Below are 26,155 nucleotides of genomic sequence, written 5' to 3'. Positions count from 1 at the left end.
GCTCACACTTGACCCTGACGGTGGTGGACCGGAGCAGGAGAGCCAAGCCTCTAGCTCTCATGTCCTCATTCTCCACACCTCCACCTGTGTCTGGGCCTTGGGAGTTCTCCCAGGGAGGAGCAACCCTGCCTACAGTCCCAAGGCAGCTGTGAGAAGACAGGACCCCTTCCCATGCCCAAACCAAACCCCAACCTCCCCCAGTCCCTGCGGGGTACTCCCCTCTGTGCTCCACTTCCCTGCTATGAGGACCACCCTATGTGCCCCCAGCAGAAAACCAGGCACCCTGGGCTTCAAATCAAGTTTAATAAATAAAACAGCGAAGGGCAAAGGCAGGTGCACTTCACAGTGTGGCCCTCGGTGGGGAGGGAGTCGAGTCCAGCTGCAGAGGCTCGAACACAGCACCGCTCTGCCGGCCTGGGGGCGGGAGCTGCCTGCCCCGAGAACCCCACTCCAACTTGTAAACACCAACATAAATAAAACAAAGAAGGCCAAAAAGAGGACAAGGACCCCCCAGCCATGTTTCTGGGATGTCTCCAACAGAAATAAGACCTATAGAGTCAAGGGTGGCTGGCGGCTGGAGTTCCAAGGCAATGGCCATCGTTTCCAGACTGGAACTCCCTCAGGTCCAAGGGAGGGGCAGGGAGGGGTGAGTCACCATCACCATCTCCTCCCGTCGAGGGGCTGCTGAGGGCCCCACCTGGCCCAGGACTGGCCCATGGGCTGGGGCAGGATGAGGGAGGCAGGAGGCAGGTGCAGGAGTAAAGTGCGGCTTTTCCTGAAGTGGAGATGGGCGGGAAGCAGGGGCGGGCACTGGGCAGCGAGGTATATGGCTCTGTGGCCCACGGGTCCAGCACGGAGCCTCAGCGCCCAGCCCTGCCGGCCGTGCTGAGGCGCCCGGTCTGAGGCTGCTGGTGCGGGGTAGTGTCCTGCCGGCCCCCCCGGCAGGGCTGCCTGCCCTCGCCTCAGCTAGCTGGTAGGAGCCAGGTGGCCAGCTCTGCCCCACATCCCGAGGGATGGGCCTTCTCTGCACCTGGCTGCCCGATGAGTCCCGCAGTGTGGTGGCGGCCTGGGGTGGGTGGCGGTGCCAGGTGCTGGGGCCTGGGGTTGTCATGGCCCTGGTCCAGTCTGTATGAGAGGCCAAGGTCAGGGGCCCGGACACCTTGCTGGGTCCCTCTGTGTGAAGCAGAGAAGGCGTCCCCGAGGCCCGAGTCGGGGAGGATCAGGAAGACAAACAGGCAAGCCTGGCGGCGGGGCCACATCCAGTCCGGGCCACGCACACCTGCCTGCAGCCAGGGATCAACAGGTCATCACATTGCAGCTAGGAGAGACCAGAAAGCGAGGTCACGGGCTAGGCATGGCTCCAGCCTCCCAACCTTGCCTCCTCAAAGAAGCAAACTCGGTGCTGCCTCAACTCAGCTCCTGGGCTGAGCCCAAGGGGCCTGAGGCAGGGCGGGGTGCCGGGCAGGGGGTGCAGAGCCCCCCTGCCCCCATTGGTACCTTTCAGTATTTTGAGCCATAGGAATGAGTTACCTCATCAAAAGATAGAGTGGACGGGGAGGCCGTCTTGGGCCGGGGCCCGTGCTGGCCTGTGCCAGCCAGTGCCCTGGTGGGGAGGGGACATGGAGGGTGGTACTCACTGTGACAAGGGCTCCGAGTGCAGCGCAGGGGCCGGGCATGCTGGGTGGCCAGCCAGGAAGGGATTCACATCCCCAATGCCAATGAGTCCAAACTCAGTGACCGACAAAGCCACCTGGGCAGGGGCCACAGGCTCCTCTGGGTCCCCGCTCAGACCCACGTGGCCAGACACAAGCGGCAGCTCCTCCGGCAGGGTGAAGTCCACCGCCAGCCTTGGGCTGGCACTGGCACCTGGCTGTGGAGCAGGTGCAGCTGATGGGAACTCGGCTGGGTCGGCCAGGCAGGGGGCCGCTGGGTCAGGGGCTCAGTGGAGGGCTCTTCCAGTTGCTGGAATGTGCAGGGCCCTGGCTCCGAGGAGGGGAGGCCATCAGAGCCCACTGCAGGCTGCTCAAGACCACCAGCTGTGCTGTCCATGCTCGGTGGCTCTGTGGGGGAGCAGAGGGTGGGAGCCAGCCTGAGAAGAGAGGCAGACCCTCCAGCCCAGGGGGCTCCTGCAGCCCACGTGCTACTCCTGCTCAGCTCTCACTCACAATGCCCAGACCCCCAGGAAAGCACGTCCACACATGAGCATGTGGAGAATCCAGGAGACTGGCCACATGCAACTCTGGGCCAGAACAGCCCCCAAGAAGGCCAGAAGAGCAGACCAGTGGGTTGCTCGCCTCGGGCAACTGGGATTCTGGGAACTTCTGTCCCATATGCACAAGACAGCCAGGGTGCCCCCTGGCTCCTCTGAGCAGACAGACCCAGGCAACAAACACTGTGCCCATGTCTTTGGGGTCAGCCATCAGAGGCCCATCTTGTGGCTATGGGCTGAGACGCAGGGGAGGGCTGGAAACATTCTGTGTCCTCCCTCATGGCCTAAGGGCTAAGTCCTCATCTGGGGTGGCTCAGTCTCCCTCCACTAGGCTTGACCCTGAGGACACACTGGTGTGTAGCACCAGCACTATGGATTGGCTCAAGTTGGCCTTTGGCTACCTGTATGCCGACCACAGACTGACCTAGTCAGCCACATGGGCCCAGCTTCACCCAGTTCCAAGCTGCCACCTCGGCACTCACCTGTGCACACCCCTGCCAGGGGCTCCTGTTCTGGGCGAGCACGAGTAGGGCCATCCAGGTCAAGGCCATCCAGGTCCTGGTCAGCCTCCCTGTGAGAGCAAGCTGTGAGGGGCAGGAGGCAGGGAGGACAGGTGCCCCTACCCTGGGAGGGACCACCATGCCCACCCAAGCCACAGCCAAACTGTTGCTGAGGGGCGCGTGCACGCACGTGGTTCCAGGCGGAACAAGCTTCCTTCGGCCCAGCCGTGTCTGCTGAGCAAAGTAGTCATAGCGTTCAGACTTCTTCCACAGGTAGTAGTACTCCACGCACTCTCCCACTGACCGTGTGCGCACCTATGCGGAAGGACAGGCATCTCCTCAGCCCTCCTGCCCTGCTAGGCCTGAGGGATGAGCTCTGCACCCACCACTCAAGAGCCACAGCTCCAGCAACCAGGCCCATGCCACTCATCCTCCACCTGGGCTCACGGCCCCGCTGCAGGCTCTCCTGGTCCTGTTCCTCTGCGTCTTGCTGGCCCAGACATGGGTGGCTGTGGTGTGCTCCAGGCTCATGGCTGCCACAGACAGAGGTCCCCACTACAGGCCAACGTAGGCACCAAGGGATACTAGACTTGGTGTCACCCTAACTTTCTGAGGGAAAATCACCTGACTGCCCAAGATGCTGGGTTCTGGGAAATCCAGACTCAAGAGTCACACGTGAAAGCTAAGGATGTACGCAGGCAGCAGATGGTGGGGGGGGGGGGGGGGGGGAAGGGAGGGGGCGGAGGAGGGAGGGCATGAGCTCACCCTTGTGCCTAGTATATCTAATAGGTGGACACACAGCTGGCCACCCCAACACCCATGGTGGCCACCAGAGGCACCTCCAGCTCATCCCACAGCGGGAACAGCAGGAAGGTCCTGTCAGAACAATCTCTGGCTCACAAGCCCACACCAGACCAGCAAGTGGCGCTGGCCTGAGGCCCTCATGGGAGGCCCAGGACCACCCTCCAGGAAGTCTGTGGGTGCAGTTAGTTCTTGCTCCTGCCTATGTGAGGTGAGCACTCTCAAGGAGAGCAGCTGACCACACACCAGCCCCAAGACATCATCCTACCACAACTCAATGGTACCAAGACCCCTGCAGGGCACAAGGCTGGAGTCAGGGCCAGGCCTGCCAGCCTCCAAACGATCCAACCACCCACGGGAGAGGTGGCCTGCTGTGGCCAGGAGGCCAAGGCTATTGAAGGCCAGAGGCAGAGACGCACAGAGGACTGCCAGCCAAGAAAGGGTAGATGAAGACCCGTGTCCCTAGACAAGGGACCAGGAGAGCCTCGATCCCACTTCCCTGCTCAGGACGAGGCAGAGCCAAGAGCTAGAGTGAGCCTTGTGCTCTGGGGAAGGGAAGCTAGCAGAGCAGAGTGAGGCAGCCAAGGGTGCGGGAGAGGCAGGGGAGCCAGGCCCTCTTCCAGGAGTCTCCTTCCACCCAGGTACTTGGTGCCTCACCTTGTTGGCCTGGATCAGGTGGAAGTTCTTCCCGTGGACACGGAAGCCATGCTCAAAGTTCCTGCGTTCCTCCTCGCTCCAGGCGCAGAGCCCATCTGCAAATGGAGTGTGGGGTCAGTAGGCCCCATGCAGCAGGGGGCAGGGAGGGACGTGTGGGCTGTGGCTCACCTCGGATCACCTTCACGTTGAACCGCAACCTTCGCAGTGCCTCCTCCACATTGAAATTGCACTTCACCAGCTCATACAGTGCCTGGGAAAGCACAGTGTGCCGTTTCCACCTGGCCACAGGTCCCAGGGGCTCCAGGGGCTCCAGCAACAGGGCACCACAGCCCCAGAGCATCATGGGGTCTGCACCTCCTCCCCAGGGCGACAGGGATGCCTGCACCACCACATCCTCCCTTCTGGTCTGGAGTGACCTCACACCACACGGGCCCCTACTCTGGCATAGCCTGTGCCAGACCTGTCTCCTCGCTGCTCCCGAAGGCATCAGGGCAGCTGCCCTACCTGCTCGCTGTCTTTCACAGGCTCGCCCTCCGGGAGCTGAGGGCCCGCCATCTCCTGCCACCTCCGCTTCACGGCTCTGTACAGGAACTCCTCCACCTCTCTCTCCGGGAGGACATTGGGGACCCAGAGCAGCTGGTCTTCATTCTCATAGACTATGCAGGAAGAGGGCGAGGGTCAAGCAGCAGATACGGCCCCTGGACCAAGCTTTTGTTCTCTGCTTCCCCTGCCTTGCCCGGAGATGAACAGCCTCCAACCACACTTGCACTGCTGTGATATCCTGCCCAAGCACATGGGGGTCACGCAAGCATGGACTTGAACCCACAAACTGTCAGCAAAACAGAGCCTTCCTTCCTTCAGCTGCATCTGTCAGAAACTGCTCACAGCACACTGTGGTTCACTTGCACTGGGCTCCCAGCAAGTAGCTCCCTGATGTCTGCCTGCACGAGGCTGGCAGGACAGGAGGACTGTTCCACAAGGCCCACTGCAGCCCCAGCACAGAGGAACGCCAGACACCACTTCCACACCTGCTCAGAGGCCATTTTAAGCAGATAAACTAGCCGAGCACTGGTGGCTCACACTCGTAGTCCTAGCTACTCAGGAGGCTGAGATGTGAGAGTCAAAGTTCAAAGCCAGCCTGGGCAGGACAGTTTGTGACACGCTTATCCTCCATAAACTACTCAGAAAAAGCTGAAAATGGTGCTGTGGCTCAAGAGGTAGAGTGCTAGTCTTGAGCAAAAGAGCTCAAGGACAGCGCCCAGGCCCTGAGTTCAAGCCCAAACCTTGAGAGCAGCAAGAAAAGCCTGTAGTCCTCCTGCACACACGCACCAGGGCGACCACAAAGGTGTGGCTAGGGCTTTGTGGGGATCAGAGCATGAGGGCTGACTGAGGGAGAACAACACCTGGTGGACAGGCAGAGGTGACTGCTGTTACCTATGCAAGAAAAGCCCTCCCACACAGAAGCAGCAGCTGACATGGTACAGCAGGAAGGCGAAAGGGCTGACTATGGAGATCAGAGTCATGGCACTGCACACAAACCCTCAACACCCTACCTGGGCTAGGCCACAAGCATGTATGTCCTCTGCTTCACCACACCTTGACCTGCACCAGCAAGTACAGTGAAGGAAGAAGAGATGTGGTGATCACCACAAGAAACACAGAAGGATGTACAAGGCATTGAAATTAAGCACTTAGCACAGTCACTAACAAAGCACATTTCTACTAGCAATCGCACAATAGAAAACTCAAAATTTGTTACACATCCTTTCCAACAGGATCACAGAGTTCACTCTGCTGCAGTAAACACCACTCTCCTACCTGGAAAACTACAAAGTTACCAATGCTCCTGGACTAGCATGCACAATACTTTTCACAGATCTGTCCATTCTCCCAACGTCACCTAAAGATTCAATGTAAGCCTCATCAGAACTCTATTGGCTGTTTCTCAGGCAGTGACCAACTAGTCGCAACCCTTGAGCAGATACACAATGGCATGGGACACAGCAGAGGACGGTGGGCCTGTCAAACTCCCTGAACACCTGCATGAGATAAGACAGTGACTCAGAGTCAGACAAGAGACTGACAGCTGACAGCCTCAGAAAGACCCGCGCGTTGCAGTCAGTGGATTTACCACAAAGGCACGACGGCCATGTGCGGGTGGAATGTTCTGTGGTGGACCAACTGCACCCCACAATGGAATAAGCATCCCTCAGCTCACTCATGTAGCCCACCTAATATGGGAAAGGAGAACAACACCAGCACCAGAGGAAACACAAGTCTCTGCAAGACCTTGAGGCTAGCCGTACAGAATGCTACAAGGGCACAGACTGCCAAGTTGTGCTTTGCTGAAGACACGAAGAACAGAGTCAAAGCACAAGACACACACTGGGAGAAACATCAGCAGTGTGCAGCCCAGCCTGTGTCCACAACGTGCAAACCAGAGGGCAACAAAACAAGTTGGACGTGAGGACAGCCTTGGGCAAGCAAGCCAAAGACAACATCCAAATGGCCAGTGGCAGCAGTGCTTGTTGGGGCAGGCCTATAATCCCAGTACGAAGGAGGTTGAGGCAAGGGGATAGAGTTCTAGGCCCACCCTCACCATCAGGGCTCAGACCACAGGACAGAGCACGCAGAGTGGTGTTGAGGCTGAGGAACACTCTTGATGATGGTAAACAAGCAGCCGATCATGTGCCACCCAGCTCTCTACTCCACGCCAGGAAATACAGCCACTAAGACACTAAACTGGGGTCAACTATGACTCCCACCACCAGACAAGCAAACAGGAAGAGACTACAGCAGGACACACGGCACATGGACAGTCCTCAGATCAAAACCAAGTGAGGTCACAGGCCAGGAGGCTGCTGGGCAGGGCTCACTGTGGACAAGACCAGATCTGAGGCAGAGGCAGAGGCAGGTGACTTCCCACGTGGAGAAAAGGAGGGATCCAAACCACAGGCAAGCACAGATAAATTCACATCCGGGGACAGAAACAGCAAAGAGGGACATGGGACAATTAGGAAGGTCTATGCCCAGACATCTTGAAGGAGAAAAGCCCAGGCCAAGAGACCAGAGTGCCAGGCCCGGGGAGGAGGGGAGACCGCAGGCAGCACCTGTCTGCTGAGGTGCTGGGAGGGCAGGGGACAAGGGGAACAAAGTCTTAGGCAGAAGCCAGGACAGTGAACCTCACCCATGGATAGCAACCTCCCTGCTGAGTGCATGGAGCCCTAGTGGGCTCCAAGGGCAGGCACCTGGCCCAACTGGGATTCTCCCCAAGGACTTGCCAGCCGGCCAGCCAGGGACCAAGTTTCCGCTCTGCTTTCCTTGGCCCACTTACTTTTCTCGCTATGTCGGTTCAGGTGCAGGTTGCTAAGGTCAGCTTGGAACTGGGGCCCCACCATGATCTCCTGCAAAGGCAAAGACAGGGTCAGAGCCCAAGAGAAGCCTCTGGCCACCAGTGCCCTGCTGCAGGTTCTGGGCAGGCTTCCCCCAGGATCCTCAGATCTTCCTGCAGACACCCTGCACTCTACGCGTGCAAGCTCAGGGTGAGGCCTGGGTGTGGTGGGACAGAGAGCTTACTGCTGCCCAGCCCAGCAAGCCCCAGACACCACACGGCCCATATCACCAGGCGGAGGCAGGCCTCCGAGGCAAGGCCACCGCTGCTGGACTCCATCTCTGGAGCCATGCGGCTGTTCCTTCCTGGGAGGGGGGACACACCCAGCAGAGGGCCCTGGGGATGGGGGTACGTCTACAAACAGACTCGCACCTTCTTACACTTGTTGGCAGGAAGCGAGTCCTCCTCGGTGTCAGAGGAGGGAAAGGAGTGGGGCTCTTTGTCTTCGTCAGCCAGGAAGCGGGCTGTGGGAGAAGGAAGCTGTGAGCTGCATCTGTGGCATGGGGTGGTGGGGACAGAGGGGCAGCCCCCCAAGCTGTACAGAGCCCAGGTTCCCAAAACGGAACCCCTTCTCAAACACAGGCCCAAAAATCAAAATCACCCACAAAGGGGCCTCCCTATGCTGCCAGGGTCAGGAGTGGCAGCAGCCTGCAGAGCCATTTCCATGGCTTCAGCTTGCTGTCCGGGACCTGCCACAGGTGCTGCCACACACCCTCCTGCTTCAAACCCAGCTTCCCCATCCTGCCATCCAGCTCACAGGCCAGGGCACCTGACCCCCACCCCAAACACCAGCCAAGACCCTGGCACTGGGGCTACAGTCAGCACCGGACAGTGACACCTACACCCACTCTGGTTAGGGAAGAGGTTGGAGGCCTCATGGGAGGTGACAGATGGAGTGAGGTCGTCCGCTGAAGACTGTGTCTCCTCCTCTTCTTCCCCTGAAAGCAAATCCTTCGCAATCTGGTCCTTTTAACAAGAAAACATTGCTTTACTTCAGCCATATCAAAACCACACCAGGAGCGAGACAACACCATGAGCAGGCCACTCAGCAGCGCCCTAAATCTCCCGTGGGCTATGGCTCTTGGTGGGAATGCAGGGCCAGCCAGCCTCGGGTGCAGGGCCACAGAAGGGGAGAGCCTCCACCCCAGCCCCCAGGCTGTCCACTTATGTGATCAGTGTTGCTGAATCCAGACTGCACCTTATCCCAGGTGCTGCATCTCCCTTCCCGGCTGCAAGGCCCCAGATCAGGTTCCCTGTGCCTCTCTCCAACCAGGTCACTGATCAGCCCAAGCCACAACCCTCTTCCTCCCCTCACTCCACCTGTCACCGCCCACTGTGGGGTGGGGGCAGGGGCTGTGCTTGTGCTTGCCAATCACACCTTCCCCAACCTGCCAACACCCCCGTTCCCCCCCCCCCCCCCCGAGTTGGGTGTGACTAAGATATCCTCCTGCCAATGCTGGGACTCACCTTGTCCAGGGTCATGTCTGGGAGGTTGGGGGCTGCATCGCCGCCCTCGCTCTCCTGTTCCGATATGGGGTCTGATGCTTCATAGCCATAGAGCGCAAGCAGCTCGTCGAGGGGCATGTCGCTGCTCTGAAGGGGGGAGGGGGCAGGGCCCCGTGAGGGATGGACAGTCTGGAGGGCCTGGTCCGCCTCCTCTGCCTGAGCTCCACTGGCCACCACAGCCAAGACTGCCAGCCACACCCTCAAGTCCCTTTGCAGCACGGCCCCCCAGCCAGACCCAACCCTTCCAGAGTCAAGACAGGTGAGAGAGAGACACCTGAGTCAGAGCTGGGTGCAGCCGTGCCCCCCCCCCCACCCTCCACAGGGACAGGCCTGTGCGGGAGGATGCCCAGGGTACAAGGACAGCTTGACATCTGGCCATCTACTACCACAATTTATGATGCCAAATTGAAGGGGAGAAAACAAATCTAAACTTGACATTTGGTATGGCTTAGCCAATATCCACTCCCGATTTAACAAACAACCACAAACACCTCAGCAAACTAAGTAACACATGGGCACTTCACAGAACAGAAAGGCTGTTCAACATCAGGTCAACACCAGCAGGAGAACAGCCCAGGGGAAGCCAGCTACAGTCTGGCTGCTGCACAGGGCGGCTCTCCTGACACAGGAGCCAAAGCAAGTTACCAAGTCCTGGGACATGCCATTCCCACCCCTCTCCCCTCCCCTGGGGCCAAAGCAGCCGGTGGCCAACTTGGCCACCCACAAGCACACATGAACTACAGCCACCGGTAGGCACCCGCAAGATGAGGCCTCTGAACCATGGCTACCCCAGAGGCGTGGCACCAATGTGGTCTCTGTGCAAACCAAGGTTGTATTTCAAGGAAACAACATGGCTGGCTGCCACATTAAGGTTCAACTTTTAAGCATAGTACTGTGATTTTAGAAAATGTAGCTAGGAGCCGGTGGCTGAAGGCCTCTAATTCTAGCTTCTCAGGAGGTTGAGATTTGAGGATCATGGTTTGAAGCCAGCCCAGGCAGAAAAGTCCGTGACACTCTTATCTTCTATTAACCAAAATGCTAGACTGAAGATGTGGCTCAAGTAGTAGAGTGCCAACCATGAGCAGAGAGAAAAGAAACAGCATGAGTTCAAGACTCCAGTACCAGTGAGCATGTGCGCACGCCCACTTACCCACCCACCCCTAAGTCCATACAAGAACAATGGACAGTGAGCTGCCTGTGGAAAGCTCTTACCCACTGTGGCTGTGTTTGGAGGCAAGACCTTCATAGAAGCAGCTGTGGTAAGAGCTCATGGGGCAGGCCCTGATGTGACAGCATCAGTGTCTTGACACTAGAGTCCTTGGTAGCTGGAGAGGTAGCATTCAAGAGCCATACAGCACCATGCCAGAACCCATCCTGATGGCCTGGAGCCTGTACCTCCTGCCCATCCTGCTTCGGTCTGAAGTGTGTCATGGTGGCCTGCTCATTCACAAGTGTGGGGTGGGTTTCTACTGAAGACCTACATGCCAAGCACTCTGCCAAGGACTCCACTACGCAGAACTAACCATTTCCAGTGGCTAGTGGTTAGAGGACTCACAAAGCCTTCGGGCTGTGGCCTCTAGCGGTACCTGCTCTTTAGGAAGTGCCTGCAGCTGACTCTACAACAGCACCAAAAAGAACCAGTCACAGCTCTGGCAAAGCCTGTGAGGTGCACCTTCCCTGAGCAGCAGCAGGCCTACCCCTGGGCCACAGAACAGGCCACAGTGGACAACCAGTCCTGGCATCGGGATGTCCATGGCCGCTTCTGTGCAGAGATTTGGGAAGTGCAACATTCCCATTCTCTCTCTTCACGTTTTCATCTCCATGAACACACACCGCTTCTATTAACATGCACTGTTGTTGTGGGGTGCTCAGGTGGAGCCCTGGGCCTTGCCTCTGAGCTGCCTGCAGCCCTGCCACTGCCACTGTCACCACACACACACACACACACACACACACACACACACACACAGACGTTCATAAACGAGAAGTCTAAAGGCCCGTGGACTTGTAAAACAACACAGTGAAAAGCCAGGGCTTGCCGACATACAGGCTGGAACACCTGCATGACTTTCAGGAGCAGAGAGGGATCAGAGTTGTGGGAGCCCCTGGGCTCAGCACACGGGAGGGCCTCCAGCACGCTGCAAAGTGAATGCACACATGGCACAGGGCCACGGGCTCCACGCACCTGAGAGATGAAGTCCTTGTCCAGCTCCTCGTCAGGCTTGTCAGGGCACCTGGAGGCCTCTGCACAGCCCTCCCGAAGGTTGTAGTTCTGTGAGAGGATCTCTGCAAGGCTGAACTGATGGTCTGCAGAGCCCATGGACACCACTGTGGAGGAGACCCCAGTGGGTGAGCTCAGCCTGTCCTCCCCACGACGGCACACAAAGGCCATGGCTGCATCTCTGGCGGGCATCGGTGTGCAGAGGTCACGCAGCAGTGCCAGCCAGCCCTTCATGAGGGACCCCAGAGGACACACAGCCCGCAGGGGGATGAAATGGCACACATGATCTCCACATGGAGGCCCAAAGGGTGGAGAGGATCTCGTGCACTGGGCTAGGTGGGCACCAGTGATAAGAAGGGAGGGGCCCACAGGTCACAAAGAGCATGGCCCACAGGTGGCTGCAGGGCCGGCTTGAGGAGCAGGCCCTTTTATCTGGAGGGTGACAGCCTTGCCACGTGAAGAGGCCATGCTCCAGGCATGGCCCACAGGATGGGGACTGTCCCTGACAGGATTTCCCCAGGGACAGGGTGCTTTCAAGGCTGCCACATTCAGTAGGTCACAATCAAAGGAAATACACAACAGGAAGTAGCCAGAACTCCATGGAGCCTAAGTCAGGGGCTGGGCCTAGCATACACACTACACACATACGTCCTGTAAGGGCCAGATGTGTGTACTCAACACGGACAAGGGGGGGGGGGGGGGGAGAAGAGGGGATGCCCACAGCTGCCTGGCACTCCTGGCCCTATGACCAGTCACTCCTCACACAAGTCATGAGTGGGGACACAGAGACAACAGGGGGGAGGGAGGGAGACACAGCCCTACACCTGGCATACAACAGGAACCCAATGGCAGAAACCTCCCCATAAACATCAGCTCCTCCCCACGAGTCCAAAGGCAGTGGCCAGGGGACGGGGCTGGAGATCGATGCCATCTGCCAAGGGGCCAGCTCAGGGCAGGTGCAGGGACCTCCTGAGGCCCTTCTCTCTCAGCTGGCTGCCTCCCAAGGCTCCAGGGCACAGGAAGCTCTGGCGGCTCCACACATGCCTCCACTAGATGGGGCAGGGGCTGGGCTGGACTCTAAAGTCCCTGTACCTGTCCCAGCTCAGGCAGGCCAAAGGAAGATTTGGCCTCTCAGAGGCACCAAGGCAGGACAGGCATGGAGAGCGTACCTGCTGTGGTCTGCAAGCCGGGCTCCCTGGGGCACAGGCTGTGAGTAAGGCAGGAGGCCACACGAGGACTCTGCCTCTCCAGCGAGGAGGCCTGCGAAGGAAGGGTGCAGGGTTAGCTCCAGGCCCGCCACCCTCTGCTGACGCCTCTGCATGGTGGCAGGAGCTGGATCCTGGGTAATGGCTTCACCTCTGGCTCTGAGAAGGGGAGTAGGCACCGAGAGGGAGGAGCAACAGCCATTGCCTCCCACAGCAACCCACCCAGTAGCACCCAAAGGGCCTGAGCACAACACTCAGTGTGTACCCCGTAACACAAATAAAAACTCTCCAACAACCCTAACGGTCCCATACCAAGCTACCACACAAGTGGACCTGGAAGACATCACAATAGGAGAACAAGAATAAAGGCCCCACAGTGTATGGCTCTATTGATAGGAAATACACAGAAAAGTTGGTTTGAGAGACAGGAAATGAGCCTGGTGCTGATGGCCCATGCCTGTAATCCTAGTCAGGAGGCTGAGATCTGAGGATCACAGTTCAAAGCTAGCCTGCGGAAGAATGTCCAATTAATCACCAGAAAACTGGAAGTGGAGCCACAGCTCAAAGTGGTAGAGGGCTAGCTAGCCTAGAACAAAGAAGCTCAGAGACTACACCCAGGCCCTGAGATCAAGCCCTAGGATGTGTGTGTTTGTGTGTGTGTGTGTGTGTGTGTGTGTGTGTGTGTAAGGGGGGGAGGGGCGAGGGGACCCATGGGGGGCCAGGAACTAGGGAAGGGATAAGGTGACTGCTCATGATGATGGGCTGATATTTGAGGTGATAGAAATATTACAGAACTAAAGAGAGGTAGTAGCTGAACAAGTGTGTGCAAGTGTGGACTACAAATCGTATACTTTAAGTGTGAACCTATGGTATATAAACCCAGGAACTTCCAGCTGTGGTGGCTCACATCTGTGAATCAAGCTATGCAGGAGGTGGAGTCAGGAAGACCAAGAGTTCAAGGCCAGCCCAGGCAAATGGTATGGAGGTATGCCTCAAAAATAAAATATAAACAGAAGTATTGTTGTGGCTCAGGTGGTAGAATACTAGTCTACCATGAGAAGCCTTGGATTCAATTCCAAAAATAAAAGTAAGAAGACTGCCAGGAGCCAGGCTCAGGCCTGTAATCATAGCTCCTTAAGAGGCTGAGATATGAGGATCACCATTCAAAGCCAGTCAGGCAGGAAAGTCCATGAGACTAATTTTTCCCCCCGCCCCCCCACTCCCCACTTCCCTCTCCCCCTACGAGTTGTACAGTTGGTTTACACCAATTAGTTTTGTAAGTATTGATGTTGAGTTGGTGTGTCTTCTTATCCTTTGTCTCTCAATTTTGATATTCCCTTTCCCTTCCCTAGTTCTAATACACATATATACAACATCCAGGGTACTAAAATTGTAAGGTCCTCTCCCTGAGGGCTACATGCAGATGCCCCCACCTCATTAAGTCTCCACCCAGTTACCTGGGTAACCTGAAGACCTGGAGGCAGTTACTTCCCCTTTCCCTGAGGTCACACATCCTAATCCACCTGGCCACACCCCTTGCCCCTGCCCTAGATATAAGGAATGGCTGGGTGGGGGCTCTCTCTCTCTCTTAAGTTAAAAAAAAAAGACTTCAGCAATGCTGCAGGATAAAAGATCATCTAAAAATCCACTTAATTTCTATCTACTAGCAATGGATAACCCAAAAGCAACAATCTATTCACAATAACATTAAACAATATGCCCTCCCAATTTCAAAACATATTACAAAGCCACAGCAAACGAACAGTGTGGTGTCTACATAAGGACAGGTATATGGAAAAGAAAGTTCATACATTTGCAGTCAATTGAACTTCAAGCGAAGTGTCAAAACAATTCCATGGACAACAGTCTTTCTTAACGGAAAGGGTGCCAGAATAAATGGGTGTGCAAAAGAATGAAGATGAATACTGCCACATACCATGCACAAAAAAGCAACTCACAATGGATGAAAAGACCTTGACTATAAGAGCTAAAACCAGAAAAGTGGGCTGGCTCCCACCTGTAGTCCTAGCTACTCTCCATGAAACTCTTTTCTCCAATAAACTACTCAGAAAAGGCTGGAAGTAGCCTTGTGGCTCAAGTGGTAGAGCACTAGCCTCGAACACAAAGAGGTTCAGAGACAGTACCCAGGACCTGAGTTCAGGCCCAAGACTGGCAAAACAAAACAACAAGAAAAAGAATATTTATAATCCTAGATTTGGCAATGGCTTCTTAGATCAGATACAAAAAGAAGCAATTAAAGAAAGAATAGGGGCTGGAAATATGGCCTAGGGGGAGAGTGCTTGCCTCATATACATGAAGCCCAGGTTCGATTCCTCAGCACCACATATATAGAAAAAGCCAGAAGTGGTGCTGTGGCTCAAGTGGTAAGAGTGCTAGCCTTGAGTAAATAGAAGCCATGGACAGTGTAAAGAGGGATAAGAAAGAGTAATAGGGCTGGACATAATAAGTCAGACCTATAATCCCAGCTATTTGGGAGGCAGAGATTGAGAAAATTGAAACTCAAGGCCAACCAGGCAAAAAGTTTGAAAAATCCCACCTCAATCAATAAAAGCTGGCATAGTGACACTCGCCCATCATTCCAACTACATGAGAAGTGCAAACAGGAGGATCTTAGCCCAGGGTGACCTTGGACATAAACACAAGAGACTGTCTGAAAGATAACCAGGGCAGAGAGGGCTGAGGGCATGGCTTTAGGAGTAAAGCACCTACCTAGGAAGTGCTAGACCCAGCACCACCAAAAAAAAGAAAATAGGAAAGGGTAAAAAAGTGATTACCAAAATGCATTACAAGCATGTATGAAACTAACCTTCCATATTGTACAAATAATATGCACTACTGAAAATGGGGAGAGGGGGAGAAGACAATTCAAAGAATGGGAGAAAAATACCTGTAAGTCATGTATCTGGAAAATTCTTATACAACTCACTAAGGTCAATATAGGATCTAAATATACATTACTCCAAAGAAGATATGCATTTTTTTTTTTAATAGCAATATTGGGGTTTGAGACCTGTGCTTGTTTGACAGGGCTCAAACTACTTAAGCCACACCCTCAGCCCTCACAAAAGACATGCCAATAGCCAGGAAGCACATGAAAAGATTCTCAACATCATATGTCACCAGGCAAATCAGTTTTGTTTTTTTTATTTTTTTCCTCAAGGCTAGCACTCTACCACTTGGGCTACAGTGCCACTTCTGGCTTTTTCTTTTTTTTTTCTTTTTGGCTTTTTCTGTTTATGTGGTGCTGAGGAATGGAATCCAGGGCTTCATGTATGCAAGGCAAGCACTCTACCACTAGGCCATATTCCCAGCCTTGGCAAATCACTTAATCATAGAACAGGTAGGATTAAAAAGACAGACAATAACAAGTGTTGGCAAGAATGTGGACAAGCCAGAACCCTTACTCCCTCCAGGCAGAAGGGCACTATGAGGCTGCTGCTTTGGGAAAAGGACTGGCAGCTCCTCCAAGGTCAGGCAGCGAGCAGGTCATCCAAGAGAACTGAAGGCACCTGAAGTCTGCACATGATGATCATAACAGGGCTATTCATAAAGATAAAGAACTTCAATAATCCTAACATCCAAGCTGTAACATGACAGGCCTTGAGGATGCTCCATGAGAGAACTAGACACGAAAGAACCTGGTGTGTGGTTCCATTCCCAAGTCCAGCACAGGAGAACCCAGAGGGAAAAGCACTCTCTATGACTAACTAGATCTTCTTTTGAGATGAAGAACATGTTCTGAAATTGATTGTATCTGTTATGCAACTCTTCGAAAATACGAAGAACCACTGAATTGTACACTAAAATGGGCGCACTGTCTGGCAGATGAATCACATCCTCTGCCCGGGGATGCTTTGTTCTTACAACTAGAAGCCTTGACTACAGGAGGAAACCCTGAGGGGCCACACTTCAGAAGGTAAGCTGGAGTTGCCACAAGAGGACTGTGTGGAAAGAATGAGAGGGGACATGGCCTGGAGGTCTGGCAGGGAAGAGAACCTGAGCGATCTCATTCACCATCTAAGGAGTTCCAGGTGTCGGGCAGAGGGGAGCAGACCACAGCGGGAGACAGCAGGAAGAGCAGACAGCAGAAAGACCTCAAGGCAGGCCCACTGGCCTCTGAATTCCTCAAAACTTGCCGGACATTCCCCTCTCCACATTTGATGCCCAGGTGAGTTCCCAGCTGAGCAGAGACTCATGACTGTAATCCCAGCCACTTGGTGATTGGCAGAGATCAGCAGGATCCAGAATTCAAGTCGAACCCAGGCAAAAACTGAGATCTTATCTCAACCAACAAGACAAGCATGGTGGTAGACACCTATTATCCCAGCTAAGTAGAGGCATAGGTTAGAGGGTCATTATCTGAGGCTAGCCCCAAGCAATAATTCAATCTGTACCTCAAAAATAAAGTAAGCCAGACTAGGAATGTGGCTTAGTGGTAGAGCGCTTAGCTAGTATGCATGAACCCCTGGGTTCAATTCCTTAGTACCACATACACAGAAAAAGCCAGAAGTGGCACTGTGGCTCCAGTGGTAGAGTGCTAGCCTTGAGCACAGAGAGGCTCAGGGACAGTGCCCAGGCCCTGAGTTCAAGACCCAGAAATGAAGGGGGGAAAAAGTAAGCCAGTTGCGGATGTCTGTAATCCTAGCTACTCAGGAGGCTGAGATGAGAACTGGGTTCAAATCCAGCCCAGACAGGAAAGTCTATGAGGCTCTGATCTCCAATTAAACACCAAAAAAAAAAAAAAAAAAGCCAGAAGCAGAGCTGTGACTCAAGTGGCAGAGCACTATCCTCGAACAAAAAGCTCAGAGACAGTGCCTAGACCCTGAGTTCAAGCCCTAGGACTGACACAAAAATAAAAAGATAAAGTAAAAATGGCTGGAGACAAGGCTAAAGTGATGGGGCTCTTGCCTAGCCAAGCAACAGGCCGAGTTCAAACCCCAGTGTCTGTCTGTCTGTCACACACACACACACACACACACACACACACACACACACACACACACACACACACAGTGTGTTCCAGATTTTCCAGATTTCTCTTCCATCTATTCAGAACACTCAGGATGCTCCACCAAAACTAAAGGCCAATAAAGTCTAAACCTTCATCAGCCAAAGAGGGAAAGGAAAGGTGGGCCTTTAAGACAAAGGGAGAGAAGGAAGGACAAACAGCAATCCAGAGGCTTGGTCATTAAGGGGGTCAGAGCTAGGTATCCATGGCTCACACCTATAATCATAGCTACTCAGGAGGCTGAGATATGAGGATCAGGATTCAAAGCCAGTCTGGTTAGGAAAGTCCATGAGACTTTTATCTCCAATGAACTACCAGAAAACCAGAAGTGGAGCTGTGGCTCAAAGTAGTAGAGAACTAGCCTTGAACAAGAAAGCCAGGGACAGCACCCAGGTCCTGAGTTCCAGCACCACAACTGACAAAATAAAGAAGTGGTCAGAGGTTTGTATACCCACTGATGTTTTTAGAAGAGGAGGAAGTATAGGCTTCTGCCCTGTTTCTTGGACACAGCGCAGGTCAACCTTCTTGCCAGCAGCACCTAATTCCTGCTCACCCGCCTTACAGAAAGCCACACTGTAGCAGATTCTAGCTTCTAGGAGAGTGGCTGCACCCATGCCTCTTACCCACACCCACCCACCCCCCCCCCCAGTGCTGGGCAGGCATGGCACATGATAGAGGGCTGCCTCCAAGGCTAGGTCACAGAGTACAAATCCGTTTCCACCTGGCAACTCTTGGAACATTGCCGCCATGTTGTGAGGAAGCCCAAGCCACGGAGAGGCCACACACATATATCTCAGACATCATCTACACGTGGGTAAGGAGCCGCCCAACTAAAGCTAGGAGAATTCCCTAGTGGAACCCAGTCAAGCCTGAGAACTCCAAAAGCCCAGGATAAAGTGGCTGCTGCTGTGTTTGGGAGCTAAACTTCCAGTGACCCACTACAACAATCCTCACCAGGAATGACCCTCCTACCGCCCACACCCCACCCAGATTCTTGGTGAGGCCCCAGCCTTGTTCCCCCATTGGAGCAGCTGAGAAACAGGTTCCACCTGTCTCCACCCACATAGAGATCCCAGTCTAGTCAGGACCCAGATAACTAACAGGTGATCAACAGAGAGCGTATCAAGGCAACAGGAATGAAGAAAACAGAATGGAAGCTGAGGACAGCCTTGGCAGTCACCTGTGGCTGGAGGGAGAGCTCACAGACCACCTCATAGGCCTTAAAGCACAACAGAAAAGGGAAGGAGCCCATGGGCTGGGGACCACTGAGACCACACCACGGGACGCAGTCAACACAAATTCAGGCACTTTATCCCACGGGTAGTAAAAAGCCATAAAGGGTCCATATACGCTTCAATTTTTATAAGATTAATTTAGTGGACTCAAGGAAAGGGACAAGGGGGCGGGGTAGGTTGCTCAGGATGGTTCTGAGACCTTTGTTAGGTTACAAATGGCCTATTTTATGGGTTAGGAACAGCTGGAGATCAGTCATGCATAAAGCGCAGCTCCCACATACAAATCTCAGGGCCAAGATCCCACAAGCCTTCCAGCTCTGGGAGGTCCGCCATTGACTTCCCATGTGAGAGATAAGAAAACTGAGTCTCAGCCCCTGAGACATAGGATCAGGACTAGAATAAGCCGCTGGGCAGAGGCTAGAGAGGCTCTCCACACTGGGGGAGTAACTACACACTAGCGGCTCCTTCAAGGTCAGCATCAGTCTCTAACAGACTCAAAATCCCTCCAGATCAGGCCCACTGGCTCTACTCACTGCTCTCATGGATCTTCAGGAGCTCACATGGGCAATGTAGAAACCAGAAGATCCAATTCAGTAGCTCTCGGGGGAGCAGGGCTGAATTCTGCCCTGTCAGGCCAGAGACACATAGCTACTTACCAGGCTCTGTGTACAGTCCACCACCACTCTGCTCCCAGGCACCGTACCCTGTGGTCCTGGCTTCCTGTGTGCTGGTACTGGGACTTGGACTCAAGGCCTCCAGCTTTTGCTTGGCTTTTTCTACTCAAGGCTAATGCTCTACCACTTGAGCCACAACTCCACTTCTGGCTTTTCACTGGTTATTGGAGATAAGAATCTCAGGGACTTTCCTGCCTGGGCTGGCTTTGAACTACAATCCTAAACTCTCAGCCTCCTGAGTAGCTAGGATTACAGGAGTGAGCCACCCATGCCCAGATGCCTGTGATTCTTGAAGTCAGCCTCCATCCCATGAGGACTCACATTCCTTAAGAGTTCCCTAGTAAGACTCTGAAAAACCTTCTGGATCCAGCAACCCAGTGGAAAGCAGGAACTAGTGGATGAGGTCCAGTCAGACACACAGACGCCCACACTCTCACAAACCACAAGGCCTGTTGCTGCCCTAGGGCCACTGACAGAAGGGAATGGCCCATCCCCTCTTTCCCCTTCCACAACGCCTACCCGTTGAGCCAAGACATAATACTTTGGTGTGGCTCCATGACCAAGCCAATTTCTAGCCCCAGATTCAATGAAGCTGCTGAGCCTCTTGGGGTGCGGATCACCTCTCTTCTCTGGTCCTCACTGCTCCACCTGGGATGAGGGTCAGTTCTTGGGTATGGGGATCTGTTTCAACGTGAGCACACCTGGAGCTGGGCACCAGAAGTTGCATTTACTTGGCACTTAGTAGGTGCCACAAGTAACACATTCCCTCTCTCCCGCCTCCTGGGAGCCAACCCATTGAGGGCAAGTCCTGTGGTCCGTCGGTCGGTCAGTCAGTCAGTCATGTCCTGACAGTCATGTCCGTCATTCATTCCCAACGCAAGAAAGTTCCTAAAGCAAAAAAGTTTCTGTCGGGCAGACCACGGAGAGCTATCTTCATTTCTGAGTCCTGGTGAGCCTGATCACACATGGTGGTCCCAAACCTCAACAATTCCTCAAGTCGTAAAAATAAATAAATAAAAATAAATCGGGATTGCAGAACACAGCTCGCCCTCAAGGATTTACCAAAAGTAACTAACTCCGTGCCAGTACCGGCCCAAGTAACTCAACCAGAGGTCAGCCCCAGCAGACCACCCACCGAGCCGGTCCTCCTCCAAAGGTTCAAATACCGGGAGGTGGGGGGGCGGCGGGAGGCGTCTCTGCCGGCTCCATCCACGGGCGACCCAGAAATAGGCAAAGTTGGGCGAGCAAGAGCGAGACCATTCGCCCCCAGCCCGCCCCCGCCCCGGCCCTGCCGCCCCGCCCCGAGCGCCCCGCCCCCACCCCGCCCCGCCCCTCCCTGCGCCCCGCGCCCGCGCAGGCGCACTGCAGCCCTCGATGTGGCAGCCGCGCGGGGGTGGGGGGGGAACCAGGGCCGGGGGCCGGGGGCGGCCGCTGACGAAGCCCCGTGCCCCTAAGGACCTGGAGGGACGAGGACCTCCCCCACTCCGAGCCTAGAGCTCCAGAGTGGAGGTCTTCGCCCCGGGACCCAGCAAGACCGACCCCAGCAGCGAGGACATGGGCGCGGGGCGGGGGGCCGGCTCCCCCGGCCCGCTCACTCACCTCCGCCATGGCCGTGTGTGCGCGGGAGGCGGTGGCCGCGCCGGGATCCCCGGATGCGGAGCCGTGCGCTCATTGGCTGTGGCCCGAGAAGGCGGGTCTTGGGCGGGAAGTAGGCGGGGACAGAGAGGGGCGCTTAGTAGGTACGCGAGGTGCCGGGCGGTGCGCCAAGTTCCACAGTGGGTCCACGCTGCGCTTCCGGCGTGCTCCATGGCGGCAGGCTGGTGCCTGTGATGGGCCTACCCTGAGCCTCGCCGTGGCGGGAGAAAGATGTCGCTGATTAAAATAAAAATACTAACTCCTGACAGCTCACCTGAGCTGGAGGCACCGGGTCTGGTGCCACGCGGGAGGGGCCCCTGGCCAAGAGATGGTGTGGGGGGGCGACCGCTGGAAGTCCAGGGGTGCCAGATGGGAAGCACGGAGAGGCCGGGCGCCGTGCTCACGCCTGCGATCCCACCCACTCCGAAGGCAGAGATACTAGGATCGCAGTTCGAAGCCCGCCCGAGCAGGAAAGCCTGCCAGACTCCAATCTCCAATTAGCCACATACACACACACACACACACACACACACAAAGCCGGAAGTGGAGTTGTGGCTGACGTGGTAAAGCACCAGCCTTGAGTGGAAACGCTCAAGGGACAGTGCCCGGGCCCCCGAGTTCAAGCCCCAGGACTGGCAAAATAAACAGTACAATGTATAGGGCGTACATTAAGACAATTTTAAGAAACATTGGTTTTCTTTAACGGCCAAAATCAATAACCATCCTATGGTTCTCCGAGAGAATATTCTTACTTGAATGTGCACAGTAATGTGGAGGTGTTATATGTATGTAACTTATTCTCAGTAGTTCAGAAAAATACTTTTGTGTGCCAATACTGGGGCTTGAACTCAGAGCCAGAGCAATCCTCCCTTAGGATTTTTACTCAATGGTGACACTACCACTGGAACCACAGCTCCACCTCTGCCTTTTTGGTGCCTAATTGAAGATTATATTCTTAGGGACTTTCCTGCCTCAGCTGGCTTCTGTGATCCTCAGATCCCAGCCTCCTAACTAGCTAGGATTACAAGTATGACCCACCAGTGCCCAACTGAAAAATATATTCTATATGTATGAAACAACGAATGTTAAAATCAAGTGTGTTAAAATGTTATTAGCTGGCTGTAGGAATGGATTTGTGGTGGCTTTTTTTTAGTACATACATTCTTGCAATTATTCTGTAAGCATGAAATGAGTTTCAAATTAAAAAAAATAAATAAATAAAACCCAGAGCCAAGTGGGTGGCTCAAGTCTGTAATCCCAGGAACTCGTGACGTGGAGATCAGGAGGATTAAGATTTAAAATCAAAGAAAAAATAAGTTTGCCTGACACCATCACAACCAACAAGCTGAGTTTGGTAGTATTTGTCTATCATCCTAGTTACATAGGAGACATAAATAGGATTGTAGTCCCCAGGTCAGCCAGGGCAAAATCACGAGACCCTATTCAAAAAAATTGCTAAAACAAAAAGGAGCTGGACACCAGTGGTTCATACCTGTAATCCCAGCTACTCAGGAGGCTGAGATTGGGAGGATTCTGATTTGAAGCCATCCAGGGCAGAAAAGTTTGCAAGACTTCCCTTCTCAACTGAAAACTTGGTGTGTTTTCCCATGGGTTATCATAGCTATAATGGAAGCCTAAAATAGTGGGATGGTGGGCCTGGTGCTCACCAAGGCAGAAAGCAATACCCTAATCTCAAAATAATAACCAGCACAAAAAAGGCTGGAGGTATAGCTCAGCAGTAGAGCACCTGCCTAGTAAATATGAGGCTTTAAGTTCAAACTCCAATACTAAGAAAGAGAGGGAGGATGGAGGAAGGGAAGGGAAAAGGGGCTGGGAATGTGGCTTAGTGGTAGAGTACTTGCCTTGCATGCATGAAGCTCTGGGTTCAATTCCTCAGCACCACATACACAGAAACGGCTGGAAGTGGCACTGTGGCTCAAGCGGTAGATTGCTAGCGTTGAACAAGAGAAGCTCAGAGATGATGCCCAGGCCCTGAGTTCAAACCCCAGGCTTGGAATAAAATGGGGTGAGGAAAGGAATGGGAGGGGAAGAGAGGAGAGAAGAGGGAAGGGGGACCAGAGTCTCAAGCTGAAACCCAAAGAGGACCAGGAGAGCTGGAGGAGGGGCTCCCGCAAGTGGGAGGAGGAGATTGGGGGTCTGGGCATACATGTCCCCACAGATCTCTCTGTCCATTTTCATAATCTCTGACAGGCCTGCCATGACCACAGGCACGGAGAAGAGGGCCAGATCACCACACCACAAAAGCCTGGCGGACAGGCCATCAGCTGGCACATGAGAGGTGGGATCCAGCCCCCCTAGTCATCTTTTCCCAGGAATTCATCAGTGGGTCTGAGCAGTGCATGGGGCTTAGACTTGGATACTGCTAAGTGTTGGCCAAAAGCCTCCCAGAAGCACAGTCCTCCAGGAACATAGTCTTCCAGGAGCACAATCCTCCCAGAAGGACAGTCTTCCCAGAAGGACAGTCCTCAGGGAACACAATCCTCCCAGGAGCACGGTCCTTCCAGCTCCCCAAGAGTCTGAGAGGAGGCTTTGTCGCTGCGGCTTGCAGCTCTGCTGGCTCCACTGTGGGCTGAAGCCGACCCAGGTATTGTCTTGCCCATAACCTGCCTCAGAAAGCCTGCTTTCTGGGGACCTCACATGTGAGACAAGCATGAGTCATATTTTGAAAGATGTTAAAAAAAAAAAACAAGCTAAAGGAGCTGTGTGCGTGTAAGTATAACAAAGTGTCCCTTACTGAGACACTGTTACAGCCTTAATGTCCCAGCGGTTTGAGAGGCAGAGGCTGACGGTCACTTGAGCCCAGGGTTGGAAATCAGCCTCAACGACATAGTAAGAGTACATCTCTACACAAAGCACACATACACACACGCCCCCCCTCTCTCTCACACCCCCCCCCCACAGAATGGGTAGTTTATAAAGAACAGACATGTAAAGCAGGAGTGGTGGTGCATGCCTGTAATCCCAGCATTTGTAAGTAAGATAGGAGGATGTGAATGAGAGGACAAACTGAGCAACATAGAGAGTTCTAATTCAGCCTGAGTTGTATAATTAGAGTCTGTCTTTAAGAAAGAAGGATAGATAGAAACAAACAAAAAACCCTATGGTGGTCCATGCTTGTAGTCCCAGCAACCCAGAAAGGAGAGGTAGGAGGATCTTACTCCAAGGCCAATCTAGACAAAAGCTAGAGACCATATCTGAAAAAGGGAGAAGAGGAGGAGGAGGAGGAGGAGGAGGAGGAGGAGGAGGAGGAGGAGGAGGAGGAGGAGGAGGAGGAGGAGGAGGAGGAGGGAGGGGTGGGGAAGGGAGGAGAGGAAGGAAAGTGAAGGAAGGGAAGAAGGGAGGGAGGGAGAGAGGGAGGAAGGAAGGAAGGAAGGAAGGAAGGAAGGAAGGGCTGGATGCCAATGCCTCACACCTGTAATCCTAGCTAATCAGGAGGCTGAGATGTGAGGATCCAAGTTTGAAGCCAGCTGGATGAGGAAAGTCCATGAGACTCTAATCTCCAATTAACTACCAAGATACCTGAAGTGGAGGTATGACTCATGTAAAAGAGCACCAGCGTTGAGCGAAAAGCCAAGGGACAGAATCCAACCCCTGAGTTCAAGCCCCAGGACCAACACAACACACACACACACACACACACACACACACACACACACATGCGCGCACACATATCCTAGTGACCATATTTAAAAAGGAAAAAGACAATAAATTTCAATGATATATTCGAAATAAAATGCAATATAGCTTTGTGTGTGCATGTGTGTGTGTGCACACACAAGCACCAGTACTGAGCCTTGAACTCTTGCTTGGCTTTTCTGCTCAAGGCTAGCACTCTGCCACATGAGCCACATTTCCAGCCTTAAGCTGGTTAATTGGAGGTGAGAGTCATACACTTTTCTGCCCAGGATTGCTTCCTACTGTTGGGGGGAATAGAGCTGACTCCACCTTGATTAGGGAAACATGGTAGCAGTTGTTGAAATGAAGTTAAATATTAGGTCAACCTGACTGCAAAATTCTGCTTCTGTAAATGGCTTGCCTGTTTGTTGTTTGCTCTACCCCCTGCATCAACCCCCTATGTCTGTGCTACGCTTTTACCTTTATAAGCCCCAGCTTGAGGGACTGTTAGGGGTCGCAGTTTCAGCTCCCGAGTCTGTGCTGCGATCCTGGCCAGTCAGTTCGCTTTTTGCTTACCCAATAAATATTTTTGCTTGAGACTGTCTCTGAGTGGTGGACTCTAGTAGGGACATGGAATCTCCTCCTTCAAACCCCATAACACTACCTCAGTCCTCAGATCTCAGCCTTCGGAGTTGCTGGGGTTACAGGCATGAGCCACTGGCACCTGGCTCTTTTTCTTTTCTTTTTGGCGATACTTGGGGTCAAACTCAGGGCCTCATGCTAGAGGGGACCCTTATCAATACAGATATGACTCCAGCCATTTTGATTTTACAAATGAACTTTCATTAGCATATATTAATAATACCATGGGGGTTCATTGTGATAATCACTATATTCCCATACCCCCTCTCTACTGACATTTTTTCAGTATTTGTTAGGTTTTATTCTGTTACCTTTTTTCTTCTCTGGATTTGAACTCAGGACCTGTATTCACTCATCTTGCTTGCTAGGCTAGCACCTACTACATGAGCCATGCCTGCGGCCCTCATTTTTGCTGATTATTTTAGTAATTAAATCTCAAGGACTTTTCTGCCCAGGCAGACTTGGAATGATCCTCCAGATGCCAGCCTCCTGAGTGGCTAGAATTACAGCCGTGAGCCCTTGATACACAGCTTATTACACTACGTGTGTGTGCATGTATGTGTGTGCTCATAGGTATGTATGTATATATATATATATATATGTATAGCACACTTCAATTCTCTTTACCCTTGACCAGAATCCTTTCCTTTCTCCCACACTCCTTTTGCTTTTTGCTTCTCATATAAGGTCTCAGTGCTTTTGCACCAACAGTGTCAACATCCTCCTCCTCCTCCTCTTCTTTCTCCTCCCCTCCTCCTTCCTCTCTCTCTCTCTCTCTCTCTCTCTCTCTCTCCTCTCTCTCTCTCCTCTCTCT

The 26,155-nt window shown here is 53.6% G+C and overlaps 1 protein-coding gene across 1 annotated transcript; it reads right to left on the bottom strand.

Moving 5' to 3' along the window:
- Positions 1-290: 290 nt before the first annotated feature.
- Positions 291-21,065, bottom strand: Mier2 (MIER family member 2). Its single transcript, XM_048341852.1, is given in 15 exon segments — positions 291-1,318; positions 1,638-1,917; positions 1,920-2,067; positions 2,699-2,780; positions 2,900-3,024; positions 4,168-4,262; positions 4,336-4,417; positions 4,672-4,823; positions 7,502-7,571; positions 7,931-8,022; positions 8,401-8,524; positions 9,026-9,151; positions 11,250-11,392; positions 12,455-12,545; positions 21,028-21,065. Coding segments are annotated over 15 exon segments (1,641 nt in total). The 5' UTR covers positions 21,037-21,065; the 3' UTR covers positions 291-1,296.
- Positions 21,066-26,155: the final 5,090 nt, after the last annotated feature.

Source organism: Perognathus longimembris, chromosome 3 (assembly GCF_023159225.1).
Source record: "Perognathus longimembris pacificus isolate PPM17 chromosome 3, ASM2315922v1, whole genome shotgun sequence".
In the NCBI taxonomy this organism is placed as follows: domain Eukaryota; kingdom Metazoa; phylum Chordata; class Mammalia; order Rodentia; family Heteromyidae; genus Perognathus; species Perognathus longimembris.
Note: the sequence above shows the minus strand (reverse complement) of the source record. Positions and strands in the feature narration are given on the sequence as shown.